The sequence below is a fragment of the Anguilla anguilla genome, chromosome 4 (assembly GCF_013347855.1).
Source record: "Anguilla anguilla isolate fAngAng1 chromosome 4, fAngAng1.pri, whole genome shotgun sequence".
In the NCBI taxonomy this organism is placed as follows: Eukaryota; Metazoa; Chordata; class Actinopteri; order Anguilliformes; family Anguillidae; genus Anguilla; species Anguilla anguilla.
Genome location: NC_049204.1, coordinates 55,694,577 through 55,718,605, shown reverse-complemented (window position 1 = coordinate 55,718,605; position 24,029 = coordinate 55,694,577). Strand labels below are relative to the sequence as shown.

Below are 24,029 nucleotides of genomic sequence, written 5' to 3'. Positions count from 1 at the left end.
ATAAAGTGTCTTATCTTCAAGCCTCTGGAACTCCACTGGAGGGATGAGACATCATTCTTCTAAAAGATACTCCCTCGTTTAGTGTTTCGAAGATGGTGGTGGAGACCGCTGTCTAATACGTTGGTCCAAAATCTCCCATAGGTGTTCAATTGGGTTTAGATCTGGTGATTGCAAAAGCCATAGCATATGATTCACATCATTTCATACTCATCAAACCATTCGGTGACCACTCGGTGCCCTGAGGATGGGGGCATTGTATTCCTGGAAGAGACCATCTTCCATCAGGACAGAAATAGCTATAGTTAGATAGTTTCATCATAGTATAAAGGTGATGACTCAGAATAACCCTATATTGACTTGCAGTGACCCTTCCCTCAAAGGGGACAAGTGGTCCCAAACCATGTCAGGAAAATCCCCCACAGCTCAGCAGAGTCACCGATCCCCCTCCCTGTAGGGGTCAAGCATTCAGACCTGTACCATTCTCTTTGTGTACACCACACATGCTCTCGTCCACTTGTCGAGAATATGGTGAGGGATGAGACTCATCTGACCATAACACTTTTTTACACATCTCTGTAGACCAGTGCCTATGGTTTTTGCACTGAACTCAAATGTGCATTTGTCTTTGTAATGGGGACACTGCAACCCTACCATAATATCCCTCTCTATGTAGTTGTTGACGCCCTGTTCTAGTCTGACCACATCCTGCATTGACATTCTCAGTCACCTGAGTTACCCTTCTGCTTTTACCTTACATATCGCACTAATGCACAAGCATCACGATCATCGAATGTGCGCCTTTCGACCACAATTTCCAACCCTATTTACCAATGTCTTTCCCATAGATCTAAATGGAGATGTCAATTTAGTCACCATTCCTATTAAAACACTAGTCAGTTGAGCAGTCTTTGTGACTGAATCTCCTGCCACCTGTGCCCCAATAATGAACCCTCTTTCAAAGTCGCAGATCTTTTCCTCTTGCCATCTTGATCCAAAATTGAGGTCAACTGGGCCTGCTCAGCATTTTCATACATGCCAGAGGGCATGATAGGGTGTTCATTGCTTAATTGCATCATGGCATCTACATTCATCATGTTTCTCCACTCATTTATTCAGGTTCTTCCTTTAATTTGTCACCTGTCTGTGTGTGTATATGTATATATATATACACACACACACGCTAGGTGGTGATACACATTCATACCACTGTGTGTGCTGTGAAACAGAGCCCATCTGAAAAGATAATACACACAACAGATTTCATAGCATAGTTTCTATTTATTTATGCTAAGCCTGAAGTACATATCATACGTATATACATACTTACAGCATACAGATATTTCTCACTGTCACACATACATATGGATCAAGACCATCTAATAATTGCAAAGAACACACCCAGTAAGTATGGGCATTTTGTTTTGTTTTGTACAGCCCATATTAAACAGGCATTGGAACTTGAATCACACACAAATACATACATACAAACATACCCTACACACATCTTCTAATTTTTGCATTGCAACCCTGTACTGAATGCTGCTGTAAGTTGCGGAGGGTCCGTTCAAAAAACGAGACCTTTCATTTTCTCAGTTTTCCACACATAGAATCCAATGTCTGTTATGTATCAATGTCTAACAGGTTACCCTCTGACTATGCTTGCCCACTGTCCTCTGATCACAACCAGCTAGAAAAGAATCCTGAGCCAGCCTGGGACCCAATTGAATCCCTCCAGTCTCACACGACCGAAAGACGGCGGCCATTTTGAAACGGAGAGAAGAAAACAACAAATCGGCATGCAAAAATGTACTTCTCCAATACTACCGTCGAGTGCCACTACCACCCACGCTCCGACATCACGGAGCAACACCTCGCCCAGGGCTCCCCCACGGCTGACTGGAGACTCGGGGTACTGGATTCAGCCATTTTCCTTCCAGCTCTTAGAGGGAAACAGCAGCTCAAACCTGCTGAGATGCAAGAGAGAGGCTGTGCGACACACATGGACACAACTCATTACTGCTTATAAGCAAGTGTAGTTCTTAAACACCAAATTAGAGGGTGAAAATGCCAGCGTGACAAAGTAAAAAGGCTCTACTTTAAATAATATCAGGTGAATAAGAAAAAAAAATATATAGTATGTTTTTATGCTTTGTTTGTGCTTTCATAAATATTTTTAAGATAACAGGGCACATAGGTTCATTTTAATATAAGCAAGTAGAAATAATCTCATGTTTTAGTACAGTCCATCACATAGAACAAGGAAGGAAACAGATTGCGTATTTTCTTTGTTTTCTAAACTTGCCGCGTCATTAACTACACCGACAGCCATCGTTTCAAAAAATTCCAGAAAATCAAAAGAAAGTTTCCCAAACGGTTGAAACCAAGGCATACTTTCCACTGGCTTCATTGTGAAATCGACACACTTGCATGCCATGACATTCATTTAGAAAGACCAAACACACTTCACAAGGTGGACTACGCCCAAATGTTTTTCTTTTTCCCCACATGGGCGGGAACTACAACTGCTACCAAGCTGTCACTCATAACAATACCTTGAAAAATGAAATCAAAAAGCAGTGTTTCAGAAAAAGGCTAATGCAATGAAAGAGTGATGTCACACTTTTCTTATATTGTGTATTGTTAAACGCTCGAGATTTAATGGGCCACTACATTTCATTATACCCTAGGTATAAAGAAGAGGGGAAATCCACCACAACACCGTTACAACAGGTAAACATATTTGGGCAAAAAATGAACATACACCCTCTAATTGCTTGGAAAAATAGAGCAGGATTATTTTTGTCCTAACCTCAAGAGGAGCATGAATGTGTCATTACTAATTTGCATGTTTCAGATTTCCTAGAACCTTATAGAAGACCTTACATAAAATTAATGTCTACAGCGAAATGCAATCATTTTTTTTGAAATCCTTCAATCATTTTTAAGGTTATTTGAGTGCATTTAAAAGAAAAAGGTAACCACTGGAAACAAAAAAAATATCTATTTACAAGTTCTCTTTTTTTTTTTTTTTTTTTTTTTTTTTTAAAGTGCACACGCAAACACACACACACACACACACACACTCGCAATATTGCAGACAAATAGCGAAAGTCAGGGCAGCGGTTTGCACACTCATATCTGAACCCTCACTGTGTAAATGTTTTACTGGAATTACCAATATCAGCTCTAGAGCAAATTTCCACTGAATCCAGGGCCACCAACACATTACGAAGCACAATGAGGTGTGATGAGCTTAGGACTGCGACAGACGCAATCAGGCTCAGGCCAGAATAGACTCAGACATTCTTCTTCTTTAAAAAGTGACCCTTTCCCACCGCAAAGTGCATGTTGAACAAGGCCCAACAAGCACTGTAAAGCCAGGAGGAAAGGAGAAGGTGACAACAGTGAAGAATAGGAACGAAAGGAGGGCAGGGTTCATTCAGAACGGACAGACTGAAAACTCTGACTGGCTGTAATGGAGGCTCTAGCGTACATCCAAACAGGGAATGTCCGGCCCCTCGGAGATCAGTGTCGGTGGAGCGGAAGGGCTTCTGGACACCATCAGTGACCAGTTCATTCGTCAAACAATGAGAAAGTGCAAACCTCTGACCTCAGACTCCATTTTTTTTTTTTTTTAAAGAAAGAAAAAAGAAAAAAAAAAAGAACTTGACATGAAAAGGAGTCCTGGGTACTGTTCACACAGCACTGGGAGCCACACACTCACGCGGCACAGATTCAGCCACCACTTCAGCCGAATGGCCATAAGCATCTTGAGTTTAGACAATCTGTGTGGTTAGAAAAATATTTCAAAGCTATAAGGTATACAGGTAAATGTATTTTGCAATTCAAATGCAGTTATACAGACATAAATATTTTCCATTATGCCCCGTACTGAAGTGCAAGTTCCTAGGTGTGTGTTTTTAATGTGCATTTGCATGGGTAGTACAGGCATGTCTGCTTCCCCCCCCCCCCCCCCCCCGCCTGAAATTCAATGGAATCGAATGAGCCCTTTCACAGACTGATTGGAACAGAGGTCCCCCCTCTGTTGAGAACAAGCAGACCTTAAACAAAGAGTCAACTCCCTCCTCCCTGGTGGTGTGGAATCCATCTTCTCCCAGGACAAGAGACTCCCGTTCCACGCAAGGCGATTCCCCTTTCGGATTGATCCAATTCCCAGGGGTCCGTCCGTCGGGCTGCTTGCGGCTTCCCTCCGTACGCCGTTGCCGGGCAGCACAATCGATGGGGCATCAGGAGGTCTGTTTTTTTGGTGAAGTGCGGCGCCCGGTCGTGGGGCCTCTCTCTCCTGCAGGCTTCCCTGGCCAGCAAGGCCCGCGCAGGAGACGGGAGGCCCGTTTCTCCCGCCGTCCACGAGGGGGGAGGTGGGGACCTCAGAGACCCCCCCCCCCCCGTCATCAGCGCCAGAGCCCCTGCCTCTCCGGCCCAGCGCTGTCGCAGAGGAGGAGGCGTCAGAGACAGCGGGGGGGGAGGGCTCTGCGTGTGTGGAGGTGCCAGCAGGGAGGAGGCCCACAGAAGCAGGCAGGGGTGGGGGCGGCGGCGGCGGCGGCAGGGGCGGGGTCAGTTGGTCTCATAGGAAGAGAGCAGAGCAGCATCCACGGGCTCCATGCAGGACGGACAGGTGAAGGAGCGCATGAGCCAGTCGTCTATGCAGTCCATGTGGTAGATGTGCATGCAGGGCAGGAACCGGATGGGGTCCCCGTACACAAAGTCCATCATACAGATCACACACCTGCACAGGGGAAACGGGGGGGGGGGGTTAGAGGAGGCACACATTAGCCCACCGGGGGGGCGCTAGCATCACCGCATTCCACAGAAAGGAGGCCGCAGGGCTATCGTTAGACCAGTGGTTCCCTGGGCACCGAAAGCTGAATCCAGGTATTTGATGCGTTTCACCTCAACCACACCTGATATGACTAATCAAGGCAAACACACCTTAAACAAAACCAAGGGCTTGATTAGCTGCATCAGGTGTGCTTGAGGTGCAATTCATCAAATAGGCTGGGGGTATCTGAGGAGCGGGTTGAGAACCACTGCTTAAGACAATAGACTTGGACACAATCAGGTAGAAAAAATTAATTGAGGTTTCATACAGACCCTGCAAATCCTCTACAGGGATTCATTTTTTAAATCTGATTATCTGATTGGTCAAAACAGCCCAATGCTCCCAGAGGAGAGTAAGAGAGAGGGACACACACACAGGCACAGACTGTACTGGGCTGGTTCTCTGCACTGGAAGGCACAGCAATGTGTGAGCAGTATATGCATCCTACTGCCTCAGCTCACATATCTGTGTGTGTGCGTGTGCTGCGTGCTTGTATGTATGTATATGTACGTGTGTGTGTGTGTGTGTGTATGTCTGTGTGTTTGTGTGTGGTTCCATGTGCACATACGCGCTTGAGTGTGTGTGGTTTTATGTCTGCATAAATGCGTGTGTGAGTTTGTATGCATGTATATGTATGCGTGTGCTTGTGTGTGTTTGTATGTATGTATATGTACATGTGTGTGTGGGTTTGTATGTATGTATATGTACATGTGTGTGTGGGTTTGTATGTATGTATGTGTACGTGTGTGCGTGCGGGTTTGTATGTATGTATATGTACATGTGTGTGTGTGTGTGTGTGTGTGTGTGTGCGTGCGTGTGCGTACGTGTGTGTGTGCGTGCGTGCATGTGTGCGTGTGTATATGTACGTGTGTGCAGGTTTGTATGTATGTATGTGTGCGTGTGCGTGCGCGCGCGCGTGGGGAGCTAGCCGCCGGCGCTCACTCTCGGATCTTCTTCTCGGAGCCGTCCCTGCCGGCGTCGTACACGCCCTTGGGCAGGTGCTGGATGAGGCCGATGCGCTGGGCGATGCGCACCTGCTCCTCCTCCGTCAGCTGCGTGGCCAGCCGGGCCTGGCTGGGCGTGGGGTGGTACACGGGCACCTGGATCTGCTCCTGAGCACAGAAACAGGAAGTCCGGCTCAGAACGCGGCTCTGGCGCTCGTTGCACCAGCCGAGAGCGGTTTCCTCACCGCCTTACGGGATTAGCGAAAAGACCCGCGTTGTGAAATGCCTGTGGTTACTTCAGAACAAGAGGCCACCTGAACTACGCAACACCTAACACACAAAGAACAATGGTTCTCTTGCCCTTTCTGTCTTACTTTTACTGGGTCAGAAGTTTAATTGAATCGCTACAGTAAAAACATGTTGAGACTTGTTCAGCTGCAGATAAGCTGTTGAACTCAATGTCCACTAGGTGGCATGATTTCATCAACACATAACAGTTCTGTTGAAAAAAAAAAATCAAGTTATTGGGTACAAAATAATGAAAATAGTCAACTTTCCCAACAGACAATGGCTCCTTTGAAATAAACGTCTACCCCCCAGCACAGTTGCTGATTAGAGACTTTACTGTGCGAGAACACTCAGTACTAATATAGAGTGGGTGATTCAAGGGGGGAAATATTCGAAACATTTTGCATGTGAGATCCTCAGACAAGCATTTCCTCCAATTGGTTTCTCATTACGCCCAACCTTTCAACAGCGTCCGGTATACATATGAATTAAAGTAAAATGGACATTACTAGTGTCTTTCCTGTGACTTGGGGGGGACTGTGATTATACGTCTTTTCATAGCGTTCTGTTTTTATTTGTGCGTGTATTTTATTTACCTTTGAGTATCCCCTGTGGTTTTGTTTCCTCATATTTGTGAAAAAGTGTTGATTACAAAAAAAAGAAATAGTGTTGAAAAAAGGAAGTAAAATGGACATCATGCAGCACTTGTAATGTTCTGGATGTCGTACTTTTTGCTGTATTCTAAAATTTCCTTACCTACATTTTTTCAGCCCTTCATAAAAATCCTCCTTATCACTGCACATTCACATTTTATGCACTTAGCAGACTGCTCAGAATATTTCCCATAATTCCCAGTGTAATAAGAAGCAGATTGTGATGACCTCACTGGGGCAGTATCGGGAAGCAGTTGTGTCTGGCTGTTCTCTACCTGCTGTCTTGCCACAGTGGCCTTGATGTGCGTTAAAAGCATTAGTAAATTTATATACATACACAAATGAGAAGATATGGTAAGCTACCGTCAATTTAAGATTTTAAAACTCAAAATTATATTTGTCATTTTGGCTCACTGACCACTGGGGGGAAAAACAAACTTTTCAAGCATTGGTTTGATTTGTTTTGAGGTGTTAAACTTTGCAACCCATTAGCCAAACATGCACGCACACATGCTCACACAAACACGCACTTCCAACTCAAGATACATGTATCTGTGAATAATGCTGTTACTCCTGATAGCAGTTCAGAAAGTCTGCTAAGCTCTGGCTAAAGATTAGCCTGGGCTAGCTTTTGGCTTGCACAACCACTGCTGCGTCAGCACTTTTCAGACAGAACTCAGCACACTGAAGACCTTTGCAAAATCACATGGATTTACTCCAAAACTGGGCACAGTTTCTGCGAAGCAGGTTTAGCCGAATGGTTCTCTCTCTCATGCACAAAGGGGCATACCCACCTACCGCTGAACGTCAAAACAAGTTCAGTGACATAAGTGGCATAACCTCACTGCAGTCAGCTTATTGTGAAGCGACATTAAGACTCCTCCCCTGTATAAACATACATCAACACCATACCCTAACCCTGCTCAGGCACAGCGATAATAAGGCGGCCTGTGTTTAAGGGTGTTTTGAAGCTCTGACTGCACAGGGTTTAGAGATAACAGCGGCCCAGTGGAGCTGCAGTCACCTCATGAGCTCAGACACCCAACACTGACATTAATGCCAGAATATACCTCGCCTCCGTGATGCAGCTGTTTTCAGGACTCAGCTGCAAACTGGTCTCGGGTCAGCAGGGCGGCTGTGAAACCCAACAAAAGGACCGCCACATCTCCGCACGGGAAGTGGCGGGAAACAGAAGCAACCCTTTCTGGTTTCCGTATTCTTAAAGGGCCGGGGAGACGCAGGCTGTTAAGCAGCGCTGTGAAACCCTGCGCTGTGAAACCCTGCGCTCTGAATGCGTTACAGTGGCTCCCTGCGCCGCGCAGCTCTAATGAGCTCCAGCGGATATGGGTCAGGGCCCGGCTCGCCTTCAGAGGCTGACGTCAGGTGCGACACGGTAGAGGCTTAGTGCCCAGGCCTCTCCGCGCAGCTGCCTGTCCGGGCCTCTCTGCGCAGCTGCCTGCCTGGGCCTCTCTGAGCAGCTGCCTGCCCGGGCCTCTCTGCGTAGCTGCCTGCCCGAGCTGCTCTGTGCAACTGAGGCTCGGCTCAGCAGGGAGGCCCAGCTACAGGGAGGCCCAGCTACAGGGAGGCCCGGTTGTAGCTACAGGGAGGCACAGCTACAGGGAGGCCCGGTTGTAGCTACAGGGAGGCCCGGCAATAGCTGCGTGTGTCCTGGGGGTTTAGCCAGGTACGATGATCCTGTCCGGCTGCAGGAACACTGCCAGGCGACAGAGGAAAGGAAAGCGATAGCTCCCCGACACCGCCCTCGTCTCCTCTCCCGTTTCCCACAAGTCATTCCAGACCCACCGCTCCTAAAATCACTTAATCCTGCTGATTCTTTGACTTTGGAGACGCACAGAACAAAGCTAGGGGGTCACCCAGCCACTGTAATCATGACACTTCACAGTACCAAAACCACACATCACACTGAGCAAATTCATTTGCATGTTGAGCCTCAGAAACGAGTTGTTGCATTAGAGCACACCGTGCCCGCAGAGCACTCCTGTGGCATTTACAAACCCCAGACCTGCTCACTGATGGGATTTATGTTGAATACGGTCTGTACTGCAGACCGTGTGCCCTGGAGAGACTGAAAGAACAGCGTGAGCAGCCAGGCCTCAGGCTCACAGCAGACTAAACACACCGCCAGAGAGAGGGAGGGAGAGGGAGGGAGAGAGAGAGAGGAAGGGAGGGAGGGAGAGAGAGAGAGAGAGAGAGTGACAGAGAGAGGCAGAGAGAGAGAGTGACAGTGACAGACAGAGAGAGAGAGAGTGACAGTGACAGACAGAGAGAGAGAGAGTGACAGTGATGACAGAGACATTGAGAGACAAAGAGAGAGAAAGACAGAGAGAGAGAGAGAGTGACAGAGGGAGAGAGAGACATAGGGAGAGAAAGATAGAGACAAAGAGAAAGAGAGAGTGATAGAGAGGGAGACAAAGTTAGAGAGAGAGACAGTGACAGAGAGAGAGAGAGAGAGATCCCGCCCCTGCAGACTCCTCAGACACAGTCAATGGCAGGATCAGCTGGCCGGCTGTCTGCCCTCCTGCTCCTCCTGAAAGCCTCTGGCACAGAGCCAGAGCCACAGAGCCACCGCAGGGCTACAGCACAGCCTCCACCGCAGGGCTACAGCACAGCCTCCACCGCAGGGCTACTACAGCACAGCCTCCACCGCAGGGCTACAGCACAGCCTCCACCGCAGGGCTACTACAGCACAGCCTCCACTGCAGGGCTACAGCACAGCCTCCACTGCAGGGCTACTACAGCACAGCCTCCACTGCAGGGCTACAGCACAGCCTCCACTGCAGGGCTACAGCACAGCCTCCACCGCAGGGCTACAGCACAGCCTCCACCGCAGGGCTACAGCACAGCCTCCACCACAGAGTGCCTGAGGGCTGCTCTAACTCTAGGACTTGACCATTCTCACACTACAGGCAAACACATTAACAGAGATGCCCTCATTTACATAAGGGATACACTATTCCGAAGGGAACCGGAAAAAAGGATTTGCACATTATTTTAAAAGTCACAGCTGGGACAGTGTGTGCCAAATAATATCACAATGTGAACTTGTTAAATACAGATCAACAGAGAAAACATTCTCATTTATCATTTCTTATTTGGAAAGGGCGTGGTAAAGAAAAGCTTTTTTCCTGGTATTTGGAAATGGAGGGATGACGTATGCCCAAATACATCCACAACTGTCAACATCTTACACGTTCCCGCCGGCCATCAAGCAAAAAGGCCACTTGAAGAATGACTGTGCATTCCTGGCTTGGCAAAGCTAGCCGCAAGCAGCCAGTGAGGTAACTCAAGCTTGTGCTCCGACATCCAAGCTGCCTGCTACTCCGGGCTCCACTCTGCTGTTCCTTTATGGCAGACCAGCCGCAGTGAACTCCATTAGCCGGTAACCTACCCTGCCTGTGTCACAAGCACTACCCTGTCTGTGTGTGAGGCACTGCCCTGTCTGTGTGTGAGGCACTACCCTTTCTTTACTTCCTTTTTGACCACCAATTCAATCACTCTCCTTCAAATGTCATCTTTATTACAACTGTCATTATTACGCAAAAAGGTAGTAAGATGCTCAGTGTAATTTAGTAAATAGCCACCCCACAATAAAGAAACTCCTCTGTCTCTCTCTCTCTCACACACACATACACAAAAACATACACAGACACAGACAGACACACATATGCATAATTTCTTTGTTGTGGGGTGAACTGATTACATTTCACTGAGCATCTAACCACCGGTCGACCTCCATATTTTAACATACCAGATGCACTCCCCTCCGACAGACATTTTAAGCTACAAAGCAGAAAAAAGCCACAGAAACCAGAGCATGTTGTGCTTCAAATGAATGAGAAAAAAAACCCATATTCAGCAGGTATGCTTTTCAAAGGACAAAATGTTGGCTGCTGAAAAAATGCTTAGCATGCATTTTGTGGTGCTATTTTGCAAATCAGCCAAGGGTATTGAAACTCCCCAAACAATTATCACTGGAAATTAGATTTTTTAAAACCAAAGGATAAGTATGAAAACACTGACAATATATTTGTTTCAACAGCATAAAATGCAGTAACGAATCATGTCACTTCATATTTGCATTTGAGTCTTAACCAAACAGTTTATTTTTTACCACAGCTGTATCCACTGTGAATGCTCACAAATGTCCTCATTTTTGAACATTTCTGACACAAGTAAAGCATTCCCACCCAGCTACAGCAAGCAGGTGCCACCCCTGCCCTGCTCTGGAGCCATTTTGTGCAGGGGCAAGGCACAAATGTGAGAGAGAAGGTTACACAAACAAGGAAGTGCACACAACCACAAACCAAGAACATACCTAAACAAACAGATATGACACTCTGTACCAGTAGTGTTTATCTACCAGAGAAACATGGCACTAAAACAAAAAACACCAGTGAGCAAAAATTCAGACCAAAACTGTTAGTGAACTGAAAACACTGTGCCAGTCAAAAGAGCCCTTTTATATTTAGCAGTAAACAGAGGTAAATGCGAAGCTTATGGTGTGAACTCCACAGGAACATGAGCTCAATACCTGGCAACTGTCAAAAGGCAAAACAGCATTTAGAGACTGAGAGTAAAGCTGGACCCGAGGCTTATTTAAACAGGCTATTGTTGCCAGGACGGCTTCATCTCCCCCTGTGCCAGAAACAGGAGACCTCTTCAGGGCGAATCCCCAAATCTCACGAGCAGAACTGTGAATCGGGACCTTTCAGTTCCCTGTAATCAGCACAAATCTGCTGTTATAAGTAAACTTTTCAAAACAGCTGGCGCATCTGTTCAGAAGCCATGACTGGTGCTGCTGGGTGGCTCGTCCGGTTAAGGTACTGTTCTAGCGCCTGGCTGTGTCCCACGGTCTGGTATTAAATCTGAACGGCGGCTGTGCCGACTGCGGCTGGCAGCCCCAGCAGGGCGACGCACTGCCGGCTCTAGCCTCGCTCTGGGATTGGAGGGTTTCGGGAAGCCCAGGGCGACCGTGACGACTGTGACATGCGAAGCGTCTTCCTCCGACTCCGCGCAGCGTCTCGGCGAGCCACACCGGCAGCTCACATCACGTGCTCCGGAGGAGAGCTCTCCCGTCAGCGAGCCGACAGCGGCGGCCGAACAGCAGGAGAAAACGGGGACACGGCATAAAAACAAGGCGACAAGCGAGAGGACGTGTGTGAGCGTTCACAGTGGATGCAGCTGTGGCAAAAAAATGAAAGCAAAGGAGGACCAAGCGTTCACTTTCACCGAATTCCACAAGACGCCTCCGTTTCCCCTGGAATGACATCATCCAGTGCTGGAGAAGCTGGGCCCTGCTCGCGGCTCGTGGCGCAGTGACGCCAGCTCTTCCCGGACAGAGGTGAGTAGTGGTCTCTGTGTGACGCCGCGCGTGGCGAGCGCTCTCTCCGGGGAGGGCCGGGCCGCACGGCCGAACGCAGCGTCGCTTTTCAGGGACACGGCCTCCTCTGTTCAAATTCAGCGTCCGTTACGAAATTTACTACGGCTCCGTTTCGCTGGACGTTCACGACCGAAAAGAGTCACGAACGCAGAGGAAGGAAGGAAGGGCCTAAACAAACGGCGAAGACCGGCGCCTTTAAAATGAACACATCGCCAGAGCCGCTATCCATCTCAGGGCGCTGCCATGGAAACGCCTGTCAGGTAAGGCCGGCATCAGGCCCTGAGGGACTGCGCCGAGACAAACAGGCCTGGCGGGTAATCGGGAAGCCGTCACCGGGAAAAAAAGAGTTCTCGCACTCTCCTGTATTAAACTGAGGGCACGAGTAGCGCCGACCTATGACCTTTCGGTCAACAGCTGCTCGTCTGTCGTCGCCCAAGCCGGGCAGGAGGGTCACCGCGTTATTAAAAGACCCCCTGGGACGGATCGGGGGTGTGACCGCCGAATCGGTTCCAAGCCGGAACTAAGCAGCTGCGTTTGTTTACACGGCTAGCCGACTCCGAGCCGGATGGCAGCCGGTGGCATGCGAGGGTCTGTGGTAAGCGCATGTTAATAACCCGGGCACACAGCCAGTGGCCCCCCTCAGAGTCTCCTTACACGTTTCCCTCTCTCCGGGAGGGCTCACGGGGGGGTGGGGGGGCTCTCCTCACGCGCCTTCCCAACCACTCACCACCCCCCCCCCCTCCCCGGCAGCGCGTCTGATACACGGCTGTGTTCTTCACCTAGCCTAACAGCCCCCCCCCCCCGCAGGCCTGTGAGAAATCCGAGGACAGGAATGCCGTTTGGTTGCAGTCCACGGCGGCGCTGCCCGCTCCGCGCTGCCAGGAAGAGACGTGCTTTTCATGCCTGCCCAGCCTTTATGCCTCCGAGCCGCACCATCAAACACCCTGACAGCTGCACAATGGGCTCGGCGTCGAGACAAAGCCCGACACACGAAATAACCCCGGCCCGGGACAGACGGGACAAAAACGGCCGGCGGATTTCGTCGGGCCACGCAGCGCGATAATGGCGGCCCTAACTTCCAGCCAATCGCGTCGTCCCTCTCGCAGCACGGTCACTCCGGCGCGCAGGCTTATCTCTCCCACCCAGCCACTGGGACATGAGTCAGCACTCCGACCAGCTGCTTTCCAAACCACGCGTCAGGTCCAGCACCCTTCCTCCCGCACACAAACAGCCTGTAAAGCAATAACAGCGACGCCCCCCCCCCCCCCCCCCCCCCCCCCCCCCCCCCCCCGTCTACCTCCCACTGTCTAACACACACTCCTCCATTCACCACTGCCTGTACAGTACTAATAGAACACATTCCTCTTTATAGGGTGAGCAAGTAAGGAGTGAGCATTGATATGAAATCTTATCTGCTTGTACATGTGCATGAGTATCCCCATTTACTCTATACAACAGAGTTTGCCCAGTAACTACTATCAGGGCTATAACTGATTTGCCCAGCATATGACTGGCATGTGGAAAAACAGGAAGTACAGGCCGAGATGGTGAGATGCAACCAACCAATCACAGGGATCAGAACACGAGCACTGGCACCAGGAGGGTAAACATGTCAGACAGCTCTTTTGATGATAACCCACCCTGCCATGCTTCTTCCAGAGTGCCCGTCTCCTGCTGCAGTTCCACAGCCGCAGCTGAAGGGGGCGATGCTGAGCAGCTCAGACCGCAGACAGCGTGTCAGCCAGAGCCCAGAAAGGGCCGACTCATGCGCGCTGGCACGGAGCTTATAATCACAAGGTCTACACAGCAGGGTAGGTCTCCCTGCACAAATATGCATGGTGCAATCAGCAGTCCAATTTACAAACCGCCCCCTCTTTCCCAAAATAACCTGGCACTTTCTCCAAGAGTAGGGGAACAGCATCTCACTCTATAATTTTTGAACTAGCAGGCTGTCCTTTCAAAGAATTTGTGCTAGTTTTCACAACAACAAAAAAAATAAAGTCAACACAAAGCCAGAATGTAGTAAAACGTGAAGACGCTTCTGAAGCGGCTCAAAAGAACGTGTCCGATGCACAGCAGCTCTTAAGATTCCAGAAGAACAGAGGAGACCGGAGCATTCCTGGCAAGCCCTTCTGGAATGTTTAAGGGCTGAAAATAATTTGGGCCGCGAAGCGTGCCTTTCCTCCCCGCGCCCTGCTTCTCCCTCCTTCTCAAACGGGCTTCTTGAGAATCGGAAAAAAATCCGACGGGAGGCACAGCTGTCCGGCCGGTGCTCGACACGCCGCAGCTGCCGGGTCTGGGAGTGAGGACTCGGTGGCCCGAGCCGCCCTCCACTCTCACACGGTGACCCCTTCCTGCGCTCCACGCGCTCAGGACTGCCCAGAAAGAGAGAGAGGAAAAACGCCCCCCCCCCCCCCCCCCCCCCCGCAGTTTGCCTACGGTCAGCAGAAAATGGCATGATCCAGAGGGAGGATGGGGAAAAGATTACAGAGGCATTTTTAGTGTTGCTGATCAATCAGTTTAATACTCCCGGCTCTTTACCTGCACGGGACAGATGGCACTACTTGAAAGGTCAATCTGGACAATCCAAAGCACTATTCCCTGTGAGAAGGAAGACCTGCTGATGTGAATGCACACGACTGCTAAATGTGCATCTTGACTGAATATCGCCCCTTCTGAAAGTAGGCGCCAACCCGCAACCAACACAAGCAAATTCGACAACAGATTCTCCGTTCAGTCATTTGGTTTTGTTTTGCAAGTTTGTGTGCAGTAACTATGAAGGATGAGGAAACACCGCAAAAAAAAAAGCACACTCTGCACTTTCCAGTACATTCCACGAATGCGTGAGGTTTTTCAGGGCGCGAAACTTCCCCTTTTTTTATTAACACTCTGATTCTGCCATTTTGAACTTGCTTTTACCCCACCGCTGTACCCACACACAGAGCCCCGCACCGCAGGGGGAGCCCGTGGCCGGCTCGGTTGAGCCTGACGCCGCGCGGCGAGTCATCAAACGGATTACGCTCTTCATCCTCAGAGCCCGCCGCCGCGCTACAGCGCGTCGTGTCTCTCGGGCACACGTTAATGCCATGCCGCGTGACCAGAAGAACTCGTATACGATCTGCCAAGTAATGCCACGTCAGTAACCGTTCCTGTTTTGCAGAAACCGGCGAGGGCAGGTGACACACATTGATTCTGTGTGACTCAGGTGAACGCACTTGTGTTTGTTCTCTCCGTGAGTCGCTCTGGATAAGGGAGTCTGCTAAACGAATGCAAAGGAATGACAGAGCGCTGCCACTTAATGTACAATATGGCTTTAAGGATATTGGGAATATTGTGATAAGTTCAGATCAGGCATCTCAATACATGCGGCATTAGCACTTACGAGTATGACATATTTCTTTACTCAGCACGAGACCCAACTCAAAAATTGTGTTTATTTCAAATTTGATGTCAGAATCAAATCACCTTCTCTAATGACACCTACAGTAAGCAGAATATCAATAAGACAAGTAAACAATATTATGACAAATGCTACCTATACTCATTATGGGAATGCTGGGATATTCCTTTTCTTAGCGCCTAGCGTCTACCCCGACTATGCAGTCGTCATTCTTCACTTATGAACCATGTGCATTGTTATTCCAACCAATTCCACAACCCCACTGCCTATTTCCTCAGCAGCGGCATGCTGCTGATCCCTGCATCTGCTGGTGGGCTGTTCTGTGCTGATCACAGTCCAGGATCAGTAGCTGATGGGCTGCTCTGTGCTGATCACAGTCCAGAATCAGCTGCTGATGGGCTGCTCTGCGCTGATCACAATCCAGGATCAGCTACTGGTGGTCTGCTCTGCACTGATCACAGTCCAGGATCAGCTGCTGGTGTGGGCTGCTTGGCACTGATCACAGTCCAGGATCAGCTGCTGGTGGGCTGCTCTGCGCTGATCACAGTCCAGGATCAGCTGCTGGTGGGCTGCTCTGCGCTGATCACAGTCCAGGATCAGCTGCTGGTGGGCTGCTCTGCACTGATCACAGTCCAGGATCAGCTGCTGGTGGGCTGCTCTGCGCTGATCACAGTCCAGGATCAGCTGCTGGTGGGCTGCTCTGCGCTGATCACAGTCCAGGATCAGCTGCTGGTGGGCTGCTCTGCACTGATCACAGTCCAGGATCAGCTGCTGGTGGGCTGCTCTGCGCTGATCACAGTCCAGGATCAGCTGCTGGTGGGCTGCTCTGCGCTGATCACAGTCCAGGCGTGCTCCCTATCTGCCCAGCCCCACGTTACTCACACTGGGTCTAATCCCTCCCTCGGCCGTCATGCTGATGCAGTGCACACCACAAGCATAATCCAACTGCTGCTGCCGATTGTGAACGCGTGTGTGTGTGTGCGTGTGTGTGCGTGCATCTGTGTCTGTGTGTACGAGCACTTGAGCATGTGGCACTGAATGTATTATCCCCACTGCTGGAGGTTTCAGAAGGCAGCTCTCATGGGCATGGCTTGTTTTGCTGGATGATGTAAGTTTAGACGGGGAGGGGGTACAGGGGGACTCTACAAAACACCCTACAACAGTCAGCTTACAAATCATACCACAGGCAAGGAAAGGGAACTCACAGCACAGTTTCACAATTCCAATTCATACTGCTGCCTCTCAGTGAGAAAAGTATGTTTTTATGTCAGAAAACACAAAAGGAAACACCCCCTTACCTAAGGCTAGGATGATGTGAATGAATAACACTGGTAAATGTGGATACCATGAGAAACTTAAATGCTAAAGCAAATCAGAGAGTGGTTAATGTCATCTACCAAACAAGGCTCAGAGAACCCAGACTAGACTAGACTAAACTGGACTAGAAAATAAAAGTGCTCAAGAGACGAAACTACACTCAGCTCAGAGCGAGGGCTTCCTGAGGAATTGATGACAGCATTTCTCCAGGAAAAGCCTGTTAACCGGATAGAAAGAGCCTGAGGCCAGGTGAAAGGAAAGACATTAGACAGGGCCAACATACACACTATTATCTCTATTGCAATTACCCTTATTTTTTTCTTTCAGCTCAGGAATTGTGGCAAGACTCCAATAGTGACCTAACCACCAATGACAGAGTGCTTTAAGACCCTCCCCTTCAACAAGCATACACACTGACTGGGAAATTCCCAACATTAAGTGAACAGCAACAAAAGCAATGAGAACTAACTAAAAAGGAAGTACATTCTAAAATGCTCATAAAGAGGCTTGCAAAGAACCAAGGGAAAATTCATATGATGCTTTGTTAATGAACAATTCACAAAGTATTACAGTGGGAATTTGTAATGAGCAGGCCTTTCAAACCAGGTCCCAGATTTATTTTTTAAATGTTTCCTTAAAATATGAATTTTACTATATTGACTATAGATACTATACTCACTTTTAAATGTCTGCAAAATAACCACTGAAGCTCTAATTCTGATCATGGGTGGGAGAAACCAATTTTATGTCAGTTATTTGTTTCACTTTTTCAAGAAATGAATTACTATAAGTTTTAATTATTTTATTTATTCTTTATTTAAACTAGTTACAGGGCCTGTAAAACATTATTTGCATCCTAAAGAAAGTTACAGAAAATGCATCAATGAACATTCCCCTTAAATAAAAGACCTGTAACTCATACAGCCATTTCAAACCATACTGAGAAACTTGAAGACACGGACAGAGACAATGACAACAATTTTAGCAGAACTGGAAGCTCATTTCCACATAAAATGTAATAATAAACAATTGCATCCTTAGAGTTAATTATGACAAATAGTTCCAATCAGGACTCAGCTCTCTCAACTGAAAGAGGTCTAATAATATTATAGTTGCATCCTACAGCAGGATCTGTTACTACACAAGATAAATAAGGAGACCTACAAAAAAAAAATCATCATCATCATCACCGGCGAATTCTCATCTTTCAAATAGGGGTCAAAGTTTAGGTGAACTTTTGTCGCAACCAGTTGAAAGCCAAGACAATAAAATTATTGACTACTATACCCACGAGTGATTTACGGGTGGCTGTGTTCTCAGAAGGCAATGACGGTGGTATCTTCTCATTTAATCAGTAGTCTATCGCTTATACTCATTTAGGCCCATATCCGCTGTCACAATCTCTCCAAACTCTGGTCTGAACACTTAAGTTACTGAGTTTCAGTGCCTTGAACTTGGACGATACTTTCAGTAGACATACAACAACTAACTGTAGGCCAGTAATTTTAGTAGCTTGTATCAGATCGTGATGATCATAAATCATGCCTACAATATAGGCAACTAGTCACGGTATAGCCGAGCTGAATACTTTAATTCAGCGAATAGCGCTGTGCATCCTCTTCATGAAAAGAAAAAAACATTAAAACAATGACAAAGAGCAGCCGATACCCATTGTCCTACTTAAAAATTCCTGCTTCAGACTTGGAACTTAGACGTGGGACTGGTTAAGCGGCTTTGAAACAAAGTAGCCTAGGCTATAATCGTGAATTCGAAACCTCCGTTAAGGCCTATTTCCCCGAAAAATGTCTAAGGCTAGCTACTTAACAATAGCAGCTGAAAGCCATTCTTTACATGTGACATATGGTCAGAAACCCGAATTTCAAAAAATCGTCCACAAGCGTCAGAACCTTAACTTGTGTTCGTTTCGACGTAATTCTCCTCCATTTGAAGATAAACACCACTTACAAAGGGACGGTATACATAAATAAATACATGTTTGCTGCCCTGAACAAAGTGGGAATGCAGCCAAAAATAATCCCTTGGAATCCCATGGAAAACTGATTGCCGTCTACTTCATTGCTCCAGTGAGCTAGTTGTGTAGCCTACGTCAACGAGCCCATTTTCCCCGATTCATTTTTGTTACACAACGCCAGTTAAGATAATCCAGTAATTGTCACGGGGCTGTCGGCTATACAATTTTAAATATCTTTAAATTGTTATAATCAATTACTCACCTGGTATGGCGGTGGTGGCTCCTGGTCCGGGTCTGTCCCGTCACCATAACTAGCTCTGTCCGACTGGGATTCATGCAGCAAAGAGATATCATCCGACGTCGGAGATTTCAAACAATTGCCCATCTCCTCTTTAAACCCCCTCTTAATATCGTGTGGTTAAGCTACGGGTTCTGCAGCCGAACTCGCCTTTACCTCCAAACCGAGACCTTCCTAAGCGAAACCAAACTAATTGACTCCCCCATGCATTGCAGGAAACCCCAGGAGCTGTTCTCGTCAACACAAACAAACCATCTCAACACAAAGAACCAGAGCAAGTGACAGCCTTGTAAGGAACGTCTCACGGCGATTTCAGGTTGTGCCCTCAGAGACTCTTAACTGCAACTTTTCCAACATTTGTATATGAATTTAGAGCCCCTTGGTGCCAGTTACTTTTACTATTATCGTTTTTAAAGGTTTATTTTCTTTTTCCGCCCGTAGACAATTCAGCAGCTGCTGGAGATATGAGCACAACGTCACTACCTGAATGATGTACTACGCAAGGCGGATACCATACCATTTCGGTTTGGGCGTATACTCCGCTCAGCCGAAAACTTTACTCAAAAACCATACGGTTTAATATGCTGCATAGGCTATGTCGCATCACATGGGTGGTATAATTACTGTAAAAAGTTAATATAATTTAAGAATTAATATTGCATCTACAGTGGCTGTAACATATGCACATTGTAATGTCACTCTACTCCCCCGCAATGTAAAATATGTTTAGGTCTCTGTTATGTCAGTTCGTCGGTAAATGTGCGTATTGTAGCGTGTTTGTATATGACGTTCATAATTGCAAAAGGCGAACCAACTTCTGACATATAGATAGCATTTTGAAATTATAGTGGTAGAACATATTCTGGGTGAAACTTTGCTGTGATACATTTGTGTGATATGAATTGTTTCAGTTTATCCAGATGCATACACGGGTTGTTTACAAATGTTAGTTTTATAATAAGGCGCCTTGGATAACATTACATTTCGATGTAAGTAAATTATTCAATAACCGTAAAACTTGAAACAGCGCCCTCAAGCGTTGTGGAATGGTCAGGATTTCAACATGCAACACTGACAAAAACCACATTTTAATTTCTCCACTGGGGAAAAATATACCAAAAATACATAGAGATACACACACGAATTCGTTACTGGGCTGCTGCCAGGTGAGGCTGTATTGTTGTTGGACATCCCACCCAGACAGACAGTATTGACTGAATATGTTGTCACAGCATTTCTGTTGAATGAAGAGGCTAGCACAGCATGTTTATTGAACAGAAGCTTGTCTGTGGCCCTACAACGCATCTGTTTGATCCTGGAGATACACTGCCTTCAGAAAAGTATTCACTTCTACTGAACTTCCTCACATTTTGGCCTATTATGCCTTAAAATTGTAATGTATTGACATATGCTTTTGTTAAGCATATTATGTGGATAGGACCATTGCAGCAATGACAGCTCTGAATCTTCTTGTGTATGTCTGTTTGAGCTTTTAAGCTTCTGAGCATTTAGAGCTCTCAGAATACTGAACATCTTGTTTTGAAGCAATTTCTCTGTAGTTTTTGCTGAGTGCTTTGGCTCGTTGTCCTGTTGGAACAGGAGTCTTTGCTTTAGTCACAGCCATATGTTTCCAGTTTGTTACAACAGACGACAGTGCTTCTAGGAAGGTTCAAAGCTTTGCCAATCTTTTTGTAATCTTCTCCAGCTTTCTGTCGCTTAACAACTTGATCTCAAAGGAGCTCCAAAGGCAGTTCCTTGGTCCTCATGACAGCATGATTGATTTGATCTTTCACTCACAAGACAGCACAAAGTTTGTGATATCTATTCTGCAATCATGCAACTGAACACAGGTGGGTCAATAATCAAAATGGGTGGAATTCATTTACATATTTAATGTAATCTCTCTCTCTCAAAAAAAGGAATAAACCTGGTCCAATTTATGTTTGTACAAGGGGGTGAATACTTATAAATTAAGTAATTTTCAGGTTCTCATTTTTAATATAATTCTGAAGACATCTAAACACTTTATTTCCTCTTGAGATTATAGAGTTACATAGGAGTAGAAAAAAATTCAATTTAAATATATTGAAATTTGACTTTGCTACACAGTAAAATGATAATCATAATCAATGGAGAGTGAATACCTGAAGGCACTGCATTACAGGAAGGTAATAGTGTGCAGGAACCATAATAATTTTGAGCATTTAATTTAAATGTGTTTTATACACATTGAGACGAAAACATGGAAACACTAATTATATGTAAACATGAATTCATTAATGCATATCTTCTTTCAGGTATGCAATTAATGCAACAGGGGCAATAATTAGTGAAAAATAAGAGTGCATGTATTACCTGCCATCATAACAACAAGTTATGACAGCAACAGCTGTCACATAAGGAAAATGCAAGACGGAGAAAGTGATGTGATACTTCTTTTTATCATTTAATCTTAAATAAAAACAAAAAAAAAACATTTAGTATTTACAAAGGAATGTTAAACAGCACAGCAGCCATGTCCCAAACATAGAATATGCTGACCTTGATGTCACAGTGCCTACAGGATCTTTTTTACTCCATAAATCAATTTAGCCATTAGAAAAGTACAATTCTGGGCAGAACAAAACAGCTGATGCTTTTAAAATAGATGCTTTTGAAATAATTTATATAGTGTTACCTCGGCCTCAGCACTTTGAGGGAAAACATCTTCCTAACTGACCGTTCGTCAAGTGCTTCTACTCCATGTGTTCTTGAGATTATTTATCTAGAAAATGTGTCATTTAGGATGTTTTGCGCATTTGCAGTGCCTGGACATACGCACATGCCTTTGCCATTGTAAATAACTTGCAATATCCATAACAGCACACCTTAAAGAAATAATAGTCCACAGAATATTTCTGAATAGCAAAGGGATAAACCATATCATGTGGGAGGCACAATATAATTAATGTATCTGAGCACTGAGGTAGCGTAATACATAACATTGTCTTAATCATGCTAACATGTATGATTACAGCAATCATACTAGTCATACATGTTAGCATTACAGAAAAAGTATTATCACAGGCAATGTTATGCCAGTAGGCATTACAATGGTGGTATCCAAGCCTTGGATTAGTCTTTTATTCCTACACTGTTTGACCTGCATTTTATTTATTTAAAAAAAATGTAGTAATCACATTATTTGGCATATTTCTTAATCTTATAGTGTTGGATAATATTTCCCTGTATCCGCAAATAAAATTAAATGCATCATTAATTAGGGCATCATTGACCCTGAAAAACGTAATAATAATGATGTTTTATAAATTACCATACCACCCGAAATGCATCCACATTAACAAAGCTTTGATCCCTCACAATTGAGTTTATCCCTGGTGTGTTTGTGAAATGCTGGTAAATAGAGAGCCAAGAGACACTTCAAGTGTGCCATATTTCAGCTGAACTGCTGTAATCCATAAAAGGTGCTCAGGTATATTTCCTACTGTAGTAGACTTAGTGGTGAAAAGATATGGGTTCAGAAGTAACACAAAAACAGAAGCTTGAGGGGACAGGTGATTTCAGGGCCCCATGCATTACATCATCAATGCCTCAGTTACACAGGGCTGAATTATGCACCTGGCCTTCCTATATGTAGTATTAAAGAATCCTTGTTTGAGATAAACTACCACATTGATTGTGTCAAAAGGAGAGAGACTGCCTTTCTAAAAGACACATGGATTTGTCCATATAAAACTGGACAATTTAAAGGGTACCACTTTAGTCAATCAATGGATATAGATCTAAAACAAAACAAAACAAAACCCTGTATTATGCCATTTCCACTTGAATACCTGTGCAGTGCAGAGTTCAGATATGTTCAGATGCCAGTGTCGACTATATACAAATGAAGCAAGGTTGTGGGTTGACCATTTCCAGAAAATGGAGTCAGAGTAGAAGTAGTGCTCTGAAGCACACATTTGCCATGCACACATTCCAATGCAGATACCAAAGTATTTAACATGACCTAATTAGAATCAACTACACCACAGCTTATAAACTGGACCTCAGTATGGGCAAACTGACAAACGGTTTAAATATGAAAGACACAGAGGATTTTTTAAATCTGTTGGATGGCCATCTGTTGTGGTACTCTAGACTTAATTGGAGCATAGTGTGACAGGGTTCATATCTGCCTACAACTGTAGTGTTTGAGGAGGTGGGGTTATCACAGAAGTATGCAACCAGTGTCAGTCATATCAAATGTAATATGCAATTTACTATTAAAAGCACTGATATGCTTCTTGCCATTATCTCTATTATAGGACGTTACCTGTATATTTCTTTAAATGTACTGCAAGTGTGGCTCTTTTGGGATACATTTTTTAGTTTATTTTGGGGGATTTAAAAATGTAGCCAGCTAGTTAAATAACCAAACTCTGAATAACCCTCTTATAATTGATTTTGCATTGTCTTTTTATGTAAAATCAAATTAATTTACAGATATTTACTATGAGTTATGGATGTACACAGGTTTATGTTTTTAAGGCCAGCATTTGTAAAGCAGGTACTCCTTAATTGACTTCTAAATATAAATCTTCATCTATAGTAATTTACAATATTGTGGCATCCATTCTAATATTGCTAATAATCTTGCTACCTGAAACACAACATTTAAAAAGAGCATCGGTCTTTATAATGAAATATTTCATGGCACTGTTCCCTGAAGAACACAACCCTACTTCAGGATCTTAGGCCTCTTGTCAAAATGCTATCCATCTGGTTAACACTGGCACCTTATTTAACTTTTTTATTCTATGATTTATATTTTGTTATATTCTTAAACAGAGACAAAACAATAAGACAAAAATGGAGTTCTGATCTTGTTTAGTAGGGCACTCCCAGCCAGATATTTTTGTGGGTTGGCCGCAGTGTTT

The 24,029-nt window shown here is 45.8% G+C and overlaps 1 protein-coding gene across 2 annotated transcripts; it reads right to left on the bottom strand.

Annotated features, from left to right (window-relative positions):
- Positions 1 to 1,258: 1,258 nt before the first annotated feature.
- Positions 1,259 to 19,609, bottom strand: rnf11b (ring finger protein 11b). Of its 2 annotated transcripts, none has more exons than XM_035414063.1 (3): positions 19,078 to 19,609; positions 5,783 to 5,952; positions 1,259 to 4,747 (listed from the first exon to the last, which is right to left on the bottom strand). In XM_035414063.1, the coding sequence occupies exons 1-3, from the start codon at positions 19,198 to 19,200 to the stop codon at positions 4,576 to 4,578; spliced, it is 465 nt and encodes a 154-aa protein (XP_035269954.1). In that variant the 5' UTR covers positions 19,201 to 19,609; the 3' UTR covers positions 1,259 to 4,575. The 2 variants fall into 2 exon arrangements, with proteins under 2 accessions (XP_035269954.1, XP_035269955.1); XM_035414064.1 differs by lacking the exon at positions 19,078 to 19,609 and adding an exon at positions 6,669 to 8,904.
- Between the last annotated feature and the right edge of the window lie 4,420 nt (positions 19,610 to 24,029).